Raw genomic sequence first — 10,569 nt, 5'->3', positions numbered from 1 at the left:
GGGTGGGGGGTGGGGGTGCACAATGCCCATTGCTATAAGGCAATAGGATGCCTACACTTACATTGTCAATGTGAGCCTGAAGAGCAGTTAGACGATTCCTCTTTGACTCTATTTTGGAAGCCTTCTCAACTGATTGTTGCTGGAGAGCTATCAACTCTTCCATTTTCATCATGGAACTCTTCTTCATCTCATCTTCAAATGATGCAAGCATGGGCTTTAGTTTTGTTTTGTAATCTATACCTAAGACCTCCTCTTGTGAGCACCCTTGGGCATTTAATTTATACTGAAATTCATTTCCTAGCTTTAACCTGAAATCTCAAATGAGATTATCCATAGTCAGAGTCAAGGAACATATGATGGACAAAAAGTAGAAGGAAGTTCCACTTCAAACCAGAGAAAACATACACAAATATACTTGCTCCATCTCACTTTGAGTGACCTAGCTGGCTAAGCTTCAAATTTTCAATCTTAAACCCTCCCAAATCATGATCTATATGATAAAATTGTAGAATTTTCCTTCAACAGTTCAAAATTCAAATATACAATGTGATGCCTTTTCAACCAGTTGTCTACTTTCACATTGTGAACTCTGCTTACAAAATTCAATATAATAATCAATTCAAAGGTTTTACTCTCAGACTCCAAAAGAACTAACCCACGTCATTTAAAAAGATTCAGACGAAGTATAACTTATGGAAAAGAAAAAGAAGTAAGAAGTTTTCAACCAGCAACAAGAATGCATAGGTAATCTGAGAAACAAATTGCTGCATATAGGCACTCTCATCAAAACCTTTTTCACAAGGGGTACTGGATATTTGGTCCATGAAATTGGCCAAATTAAGAAAGTGATGCAATTAAATAGAACAGATGATGCACCTGAACTTTCCACAATTCAAATCTGTTTCACAAGCAACACTAGGGTAATCTGACAAATTCAGGTGGCTATACAAGAGAAACAAGGCTCTTAATTTCTCCAAATAATGGGATAATAACGGATGAGAAGTAAGCATATCTGGATGAAGCTATGCAAAACAAAAGAACAACAGAAAATACCATCAATAATTGCCGCATAATCCAACAACAAAAATAAATAAGATATCAAATGTGAATATGTTATAAAGGATATTCTTCATGAAAGACCAAGTTATTGATGTAAATATGAAATTCAAATCCAACACAGCATTTCCAGTCAGGCATGATGCAGCCTTAATTTCTAGCAAGAGTGATTGGAAAAATTAAATTCGAGAACCATTAGCCTTATTGCCTTCTGACTAGCATAATATTCCTCATTCATGTCTCAAGTGAAAGTTGGTGGAAACAGCAGACGGGCGAAGTTGGGATTCTCATACATCACAATAAGTAAACTGCAATCCATTTATCAGTCACATAAATTATCTGCTGAGGATCCAATATGGAGGCAATGGACGCTAAACATGTTGCAATGGACACTTCCACTATTAACACTCACTCATACTCTTAGAGCTCCATTTAATCCAACAAAACTATCCATAGTAGCAAAATAAATCCATGCCCAAAGAATAAAAAACTTTAGATTACTATATGTTTTAATTTCATTGTGTCAATTGTAATTTTTTTTATAAGGTCTGTCAAACATAAATTAAGTCAATGTTTTCTCTAACAACAATAAACAACAGGAGAGAGTATGAAAACCTCCTGATAGATTGGTTGCACTCGATCATTAGCTCCTCAAGCTTCTTGTACATGTTCCCAATGGCAGAGTCGAGGTCCCAACCCTTCTCCTCCCATTCTATCCTCTGGTTCTCAATATCTGCAATATCTCTTTCCAAAGCATGCAACTCCCTCTTCATCCTATCTGCATCCCTGGGATTAATCCCTTGCTCCTCCACCTTCTTCTTCAACTCCTCGTTCTCCGCATAAATGCTCTCCTTCTCAGCAACCTTAGTCTCCAACCCTTTCACTTGCTCCTCCAATGACCTCTCCACAGTCGTTATACGCCCTTGTAACTGTTCAATGATAGAATGAAACTTCTTGACATCTTCCTCCAACGCACTCTTCTCATTCTCCAACACCTCTCTCTCCGACGGCCCATTCTTCAGCGCCTCCAACTTCGCCTCTTGTGCCTTCAAATTCTCCTCCGATGCATTCACATCCGCAACCAATCGCGCCTTTTCTTGTTCCAACTCCAGCATAAATTGACTATCCAAGTCATCTGCTTCTTTATCTTCTCCCCTAATGTAATGAGAATAATTCTCAACAGTATACCTAAACACCTTATTCTCCGAAGCAAGCTGTTGAGCTCGGGTACTCAACCGGTAATCATCAAATTTACCGAGCTGAACAAGCCAGTGAATCGCTGCAAGTAGACTAGGCCACGAATGAGGCGTCCCAGGGGCACGTAATGCAGATTTGTTCACTTTTACGGGGCAGTTTAGGTTTTTTAGTAGGGTTTGGAGATCATCGTCGAGTTTTTGTGATTCTGACGGGTTAAGTCCAAAGCGAGAGAGAATGAATTTTAGGGTTTCGGTAATATCTTTAGCAGAAGGGAGAGGGGGTTTGAGAGTAAAAGGGAGAGAGTGAGAGGAAAGGTAAGCGTTGATCGTACGGATGGCGTTGAGTTGATAGGAGCGGTCGGAGATAGGGATAGCGGCGGACCGGGAGTTTACACCGGCAGATGACGGCCGACTACTGGCGAAGCTTGCGTCGGAATCACGGCCGCCGGTGGCGATAAATTGCCTTGGGTCGTTTGCCATCGTGGCGGTCGGAGTCGGCGGTGGATGTCGCCAATCCGGTGCTACAGAGTTCGTCCGGCGTCGTCCGGCGCCTCGCATTGTTGGAGGATGCTACTGTTGATCTCTGTGGATAGTGGAAGTTTTTTGAGTTGAATTCCCGCTTTGCAATTGGGAAATGAGTTAAATGTAGTTAGAAAACGAATTATTGAGGGATTTCTCTACCAAATGAGTGGAGTTTATCCCGAATCATCAATTTAGCAAAATAACATTAAATCAAGACGGCACAATTTATTTTATTCAAACACTTTTTAATAGTCAACAGAGTTTTGAGATTTTTAAGCAAATCGCTAAATTATCATTTAAACTAAAAGTTTAATCATAAACACTCAACACTCAGACGATTTTAGTTGTAATTAGCTATTAAGTTTGAATTTTTAACCCCACACAAAAACTTTAAACGTTCAAAATTGAAGAATTATAGTGGTCTTAGTAAAGAATAAGAGATTGAGAAGAAGAAACTGCATAGATAAATAGTATATCATTTGGCACACAAGGGAAAGAGACAGAGTTAATTTATTAAATATCGCCAATTACAAAGACATTCAGCTACGACCAATCTTATTAGGGGACACTCTACGCAATTTTTTTGTGTCTGAAGTTGGGAGAGCGTGACCGGATTTCATGCGCCTATGACTAAACTTGCCAAAGCCTAATTTGAGACAATTTAAAAGAATTGTTCATAGAATTTTAACAATTTTATACACGATGTAATATTTAAATTTACTCCAAATAAATTCAAATGAAACATAAATTTCAAATATCGTAAAAAACAAACTTCAATCATCATTTGTCAAAATAATAATAAACAAAACGATCCTATTTTGCAACAACGATGATTTACCAATGTTTTTAAGATATTCCAACATTGATCACTTAATTTAAACTCATTTTTCATTTACGAAATCAAGGCACGAATACATAACAACACTTTTTATGTAAACTCGAGTTACGCTCAGGGGCGGATCCAGCTCTTTAGTACCAGGTTCAACCGAACTCAGTATTTTTATTGCGGAGTATAAATTTATGTATAAAACTTTATCAAAATTACAAAAAATAATAGATATGAAGCCAAGGCAATAAAAACCGAATAATCAAACCGTTCTAATACAAGTTTCACAACAAAATTACTCTGAAATACCTCATTTCATAATCACAAGCCAACAACAACAATAACAACCCAATAAATTTTTCACAAGTGGGTATGGGGAGGGTAGAATGTACGCAGACCTTACCCCTATCCCGGACATATAAAGAAGTTATTTCCGAGTGACCCTAAGCTCAAGAAGACAAAAAAAAGATAATAGAATGGTGACAACAACAAAAATCAGAGAGATAATATTAGCATCGTAGGGAATAGAAAATGGAAGGAAAAGCAATAGTAACAACCAGTAATAGAGTCATCGTACTATGAAAAAATTAGAAAAATAGTGCGGACACAAACTTACACCACTGACAACCCAAAGACAACACCCTAACATGCTAGCCCCACACCCGATACGAAAGAAGAAAAGCGCTCGACTCCCTCCTAACCATCCACCCTAATGTTCGATCTCCACACCTTCCTATCTAGATCCATGTCCTAAAAAATCTGAAGTCGTGCCATGTCCTGCCTTATCACCTCAGCCCAATACTTCTTAGGCCGCCCTCTACCTCTTCTCGTACCCGTCAAAGCCAAAACGCTCACACCTCGTAACCGGGGCATCTTGGCTTCTCTTCCGCACGTGCCCGAACCATCTAAGTCTCGCTTCCCGCATCTTGTCGTCTATGGGAGCCACGCCCACCTTCTCCCAAATATCTTCATTCTTAATCTTCATACTCAGCATACTCATATCTGCTACTTTCATCTTCTGGGTATGGGAATTCTTGACTTGCCAACACTCAGCCCCGTATCATAAGCCACGAGTCCCAATTCATAAACCATATGCTCATGCACCTTGTGCCCACATTATTAATCACAATTGCACGGACAACTTAATCTTAAAGGTTTAACCCATAGAGTTTAAATTCTAGATCCGCATCTGATTACGTTTTTACTGGTACTTCTTAATAAGTTAATTGCCTCTAAGACAACTAGCAACCAGACTTCATATCATCTATAGTCGAGATTTAGTCATAGAGCAGAACGGTTGGAGCAGAACCTTGGGTTATCTGTTTATAGTCAATATATAATTAATTTTATATCTCTGGCTGTATCCCCATCTCCATTCAAAATTAACCAACAATGACCATGGGGAAGGAGGAGGAGGAGAAGATAGTGTGTTTTGCCTGTTATTTGTTACAACTGATTACATATTAAATAATGGGATCTTAACACAAATAGCCAGTTATATTCATTATTTACTTTTTTTACTCTTATACATAAATTATACACAATTATACATGTATAATACACATATTATGTATATGTCATACCTTCACCGACTATTTAGTTTAAGCGATTTGATGGACGACTATTTGGAATAATTCTTCTTAAATAATTTTGTAAAAATGTGGGTACATATTAAATAGTAACAATATGCAAACAGGATGCGTCCTGAAACTTTTAAAAATGAGAAACGGCAGTAGTTTAGGGCACCATAAGACAAACTAATGTCTCTAACGTCTGTAATAATAACTTAGGTGCTAACTCTATGACATTCGGGAGCAACAATGCTCCACATGGTACTGTTAGGGATATCGTAGATATACCCAAGATCCAATCTCATATTTGATAATTTGAATATATTTTTATGAACGTTATTTGATATAAAAATATATGGCATTTGATATTCTTTTATCATAGTTATTGTTAATTGTTTGATTAACTTGATAAAGTCCTTGATTAAATTTTGAGACTTGTCATCGTGATGGAGATCATGATAATGAAAGTAAAAGTTTCTTATAATTTAATTTAAATTTGTTCTTGATCGTAGGATTATTAATTTGGACATTAGTAATCCGGTTAGATCAATATTTACGTAATCATCTTTATTGGATAAAGATTAGCCGATCTCAGTAACTAAATCACATAAATAGATGATGCATATAGAGATATGATCATTGAACCGACTCATTGGATAATTCCTAATTGTTAGAATTACCATAAACTGTCAATAGGATATTCTCTTGAAGAATGTGATGTAAGAGTTTCCTTTAATCTTAGATCGTCATAGTAATTAACAAGTTATTTATTGTACTTTGATACCAGACACTTATGGCCCTAGGGCGATAGTTGAAAGGATATTGGGTATGATTAAGTGTTGTAGAATTAGTGATTGATCAAGATGGAAACTGTCAACTCTTGGTAATGAGTTTAAGCTCCATGTTGTCATGAATTATAAATGACCAAACTAAGACCTTGGCCAGGTTGATTGAATGAAAGAAGAAAAGAGTTTCTTAGGTCATTCAATGGTCGATTATATTTGACATGAACACATAGTTGGTCGCCTATTAGGACTTGACAGTTGAACCATATCCTAGGGTGACTCGGAGCTATAAGGACAGAAGGAAATATTACTTTATTCTTCTACTGGTTTTTGAGAGTAAATTGTATACTTCATGCTATCCGGTCGTTAAGGAGTGTTACTAGACGCCACCCTTGATTAGATATTGATGTGATCAATTTACTACCGGCTTAGTATTGAACCTATGGGGTCGCACACTAACGAGTGTTCTGATCTTTGCTAAAGGATTAATTACTTTATTATTTGATAATTAAATTAAAGAATTTAATTAGTCAAATAGAGTTATTAATTCAAATGAAATATTATTGCATTCTTTGCTAGTACAAAGGATATAATTAATATTGTGAACAAATTGAAGTTTTCTATTTGGAATAGAAAATTAAAATATATCTAATATATATATATATATATATATATATATATATATATATATGTGTGTGTGTGTGTGTGTGTGAGAGAGAGAGAGATATGATTGATATTTTATTTGTTTAAGATATGTATATAAATACTAATGAAGGCTTCTAAGTAAATCCTATTTTAAATTGGATTAAAAAGAAGTCCATTAAGAACATGCGGCTACTTTAGGCCATTAAGAATGGTATTAGAATTTTTTAATATAAAATACTATTAGTACTTATAAATTATAATCCAATTTGGAATTGGATCTTATGGAAAGTCCATAAGGACTTGGCAGTCGCATGCCAATTTGAATGAGAATTCAATTTTCCATTGAAAATTTCCAAAAAAGTTATTTAGGTATAATCTTTTACCCTAAGTAAGTTATTACCTTAACCAAATAGGAAAAGGATTTATAGGTGATGATATATAAAGGGTGATGGAGAAAATTTGCCGCATTATTAAATCTTGAGAAGAAACCCACTTTGTGAAAATGAAAGTGCAATACAAAGCCAAGAGAGAAAATACAATTACAAGAAAAGTGTTTCTTGCTCTTCTATCTTTGAGTTGAGATTGAGAAAAATTTCAACACAATATTCTTTGTTCAATTTGTTCGCGGGTTTCATTGATCAAAGAGCCGATAGCAATACGCATAGAGTCTTCACACTATCGAAGAAAATTCTGAAACGAGGCTATCTTTACCAGGTACGTCTCAGATCCGATCTTTGACATGTAAATAAATTTTAAACACGAAAAGATCAGCATAGGATTGTTATTGTCTTCCGCTGCGTGTTACGAACACATATATGCAATCCTTCAGGTACATGGTGCTGTAATTTTGGTAATACCTTAAGGGGTCGTTGGTATGATATATAAACAAAAATAATCCTGGGATCAAACTTTAATACCATTTTATTCCTTGTTTGGTTACTAATTCTGAGATAAGTTATTCTAGGATTAAAAATAGTACCGAGATAACTTATATCTGCCTGAAGCTGAAATAGTAATCCCAAACGACTCTAAGTGATTAAATACATTATATATATATATATATATATATATATATATATATATATATATATATATATATATACACACACACACACACACACACATATTGTTGGTGAAATTATAATTAATTACAGTTGAAACATAAGATGAAGAAAAATAAATAAATATTCTCCATGCTGAGGCGCGAATATCTCGCTCTCTTTAAGGAGATTCAAGCCCACTGCGGTAGCATGTTCACCGGTCCAACAATAATACTCTTGACTTGTCCCCTCCAGGATACAACAGCCTGACAACGTCGTATGACTCAAACAAATCTGGACAAGTTGTTGAGTCCAAAGCTCCACCAAAATGAACATCTTCCTTCAACAAAAATAATATTCTCTTTTGTAGAGAATAAATTGGAGACTTAGATTTTCTCCTTCTCTTAACTCTCTTTTCCACAATACCAACACACCTTTTTCATGTACACCATAACACTTTTCTCATTCTCAACACAAAGAAGAAACACCACAATTTATAGGTGTAGAATCTCTTCCTTGAAATAAATAATAAGATAGTGGCATAATAAAGTTATAGAACGTGGTTGATGGTTACAAAATTTTATATTTAGTGGGTGATTAGTGGTAGATCATGGCATTAGTCGTTTCAAGAGTTACACCAAAATAATGATAACTTTCTTGCCAATTTATACCACTATCTCACAAGAAATAATGCACTTTAATATTATAATTTTAATATTAAAATGCAATAAGACCAACATTCTCCCACTAATTTTAATATTAAAATAAGAGAGTTTACCAGTTTAAGGGAGACTATTATGCATAATGAAGGTGTGCTCTTCATTGAACCTCCACTGTAAAACAACGATCTCTATTCCAGAGTCAGTAGTGGTCTCAGGCTTGAACTATGACTGTTTTAGGGAAATAAAGTATCACTGCTTACACATAATAATCAAGGTGTAGACATGAGCTTTATTAACCAGCACATTACGACCTTGTGCTATCCCGGTTTTCATGAGTGTTTTTGAGAACAAGCCCAATTCTCATAAGAATCGGCCTACTTCCATACTCACATAGGTGAAATCTGTCAAGGGTGCTCCTGTAACTCTAACACCACTCATACAAGCTTCAGATTTTCATTAAGAGTTAATAAAAAACTCAACCTCGCAAATCGTTACATGATAAATGCACTCACACCATAGGGATGGAACAATAATAATAAAAATAGTGCATTTCAAACCAAGCTATCATATAATTCGATTGAACCTGGTTATAGGATTTCTAGTCCCCGGGTTGGGTTTCCTCATATATGACTTATGAGTTTATGGGCTTCAATCCCATCCCCCAATTCTCATAAGAATCGGCCTACTTCCATACTCACATAGGTGAAATCTGTCAAGGGTGCTCCTGTAACTCTAACACCACTCATACAAGCTTCAGATTTTCATTAAGAGTTAATAAAAAACTCAACCTCGCAAATCGTTACATGATAAATGCACTCACACCATAGGGATGGAACAATAATAATAAAAATAGTGCATTTCAAACCAAGCTATCATATAATTCGATTGAACCTGGTTATAGGATTTCTAGTCCCCGGGTTGGGTTTCCTCATATATGACTTATGAGTTTATGGGCTTCAATCCCATCCCCCTCGATGTACTCCAGACCCTTTCTCTTGCTAAGGCCTTAGTCAGTGTATATGCAAGATTATCACACGATTTAACATAATCAACATTAGTAGTTCCACTTTTCAAATGTCACATAATATTATACTTTCCTCCTTATAGGTCTGAATTTACCGTTGTAATAACGGTTTTGTACTCTACCAATAGCAGCGGTGCTATCACAATGAATTAAAATAGGAACAACTTGATCTTTCAAAATAAGGAATTTGAAATAATAAATATCTCAACCAATTCGCTTCCTCGCTAGCTAAATCTAAAGCAATTAGCTCAGCCTCCATGGTAGAGTTAGTAATTACTGTTTGCTTTTTTGATTCCAACAAATAGCACCACCTCTCAAAAGATAAAATGTTCCAATCTACATTAGAAAAGCCTTCACGTACATCAGGATATTTTTTATAAGATAAACCATAGGTTTTTGTACCAAGTAAATACCTCATAACTCTTGTTATGGCATGTCAATATTTATTACCTGCCTTGCTGGTAAACCTGCTAAGTACTTATACTGCGCATACAATCTCAAATCAAGTGTAATCAGTCACATATTCTCAAGCTTTCAAAAGCTAGCATACTCCTTTTGATTTATCACATCATTATCACTTTGTACAGGAAATAACATTTGAATCAAAAGGAGTTAAAACATACTTGCAATCAACAAAATTTTTATTTTTTCAAAATTTTCTCTAACATAATGTGACTGGTCAATGAAAATTTCATCACATGTTCTAGTAATTTTCATTTCAAGAATGAAATTTGCTTCTCTTCCATCTTTCTTCCTTCCTTGCTCTCCTCTTCCTCTTCTTGCCCTTCTTGAGCCGAGGGTCTATTGGAAACAGCCTCTCTACCTGCATTAGGTAGGGGTAAGGTCTGCGTACAGACTACCCTCCCCATACCCCACATGTTGGGATCAAACTGGGTTTATTGTTGTTGTTGTTGAATGAAATTTGCCTCACCCAAATCTTTCATATCAAAATGACTATTAAGCATTCTTTTAGTTTCTCCAATAACATTCATGTTAAGCCAAATATTAATAAATCATCAATATAGAGGTAGAAAATATTATGTGAATTATTCCAAGACTTATCATAGATTCACTTATCACAATTATTGATTTAATCAACTTTCACTCATGCATGAATATTCAAATTTTTCATGCAAGAATTTCTTTTTTTTTTTTTACCCCGGGCCGTTTCTAGAATTATGAAAATGCATAATCATAGATAATATAATCACATATTCATAAAAATATAAGGTAAACTTTTTT

General features: G+C 35.4%; 1 protein-coding gene across 1 annotated transcript in view; it reads right to left on the bottom strand.

The window, feature by feature from the left end:
- Nucleotides 1-3,232, bottom strand: part of LOC109223819 (kinetochore protein ndc80) — a 4,570-nt gene extending 1,338 nt beyond the window's left edge. The window contains exons 1-2 of the mRNA XM_019388262.1: nt 1,672-3,232; nt 62-308 (exon numbers count right to left, since the gene is read on the bottom strand). Of these exons, the coding sequence (XP_019243807.1) occupies nt 62-308; nt 1,672-2,810 (1,386 nt within the window). The 5' untranslated portion in view covers nt 2,811-3,232. The remainder of the gene's footprint in view (nt 1-61; nt 309-1,671) is intronic.

Source organism: Nicotiana attenuata, chromosome 1 (assembly GCF_001879085.1).
Source record: "Nicotiana attenuata strain UT chromosome 1, NIATTr2, whole genome shotgun sequence".
In the NCBI taxonomy this organism is placed as follows: domain Eukaryota; kingdom Viridiplantae; phylum Streptophyta; class Magnoliopsida; order Solanales; family Solanaceae; genus Nicotiana; species Nicotiana attenuata.
The sequence above is the reverse complement of the archived record's forward strand: the minus strand, read 5'-3'. Positions and strand labels throughout refer to the sequence as shown.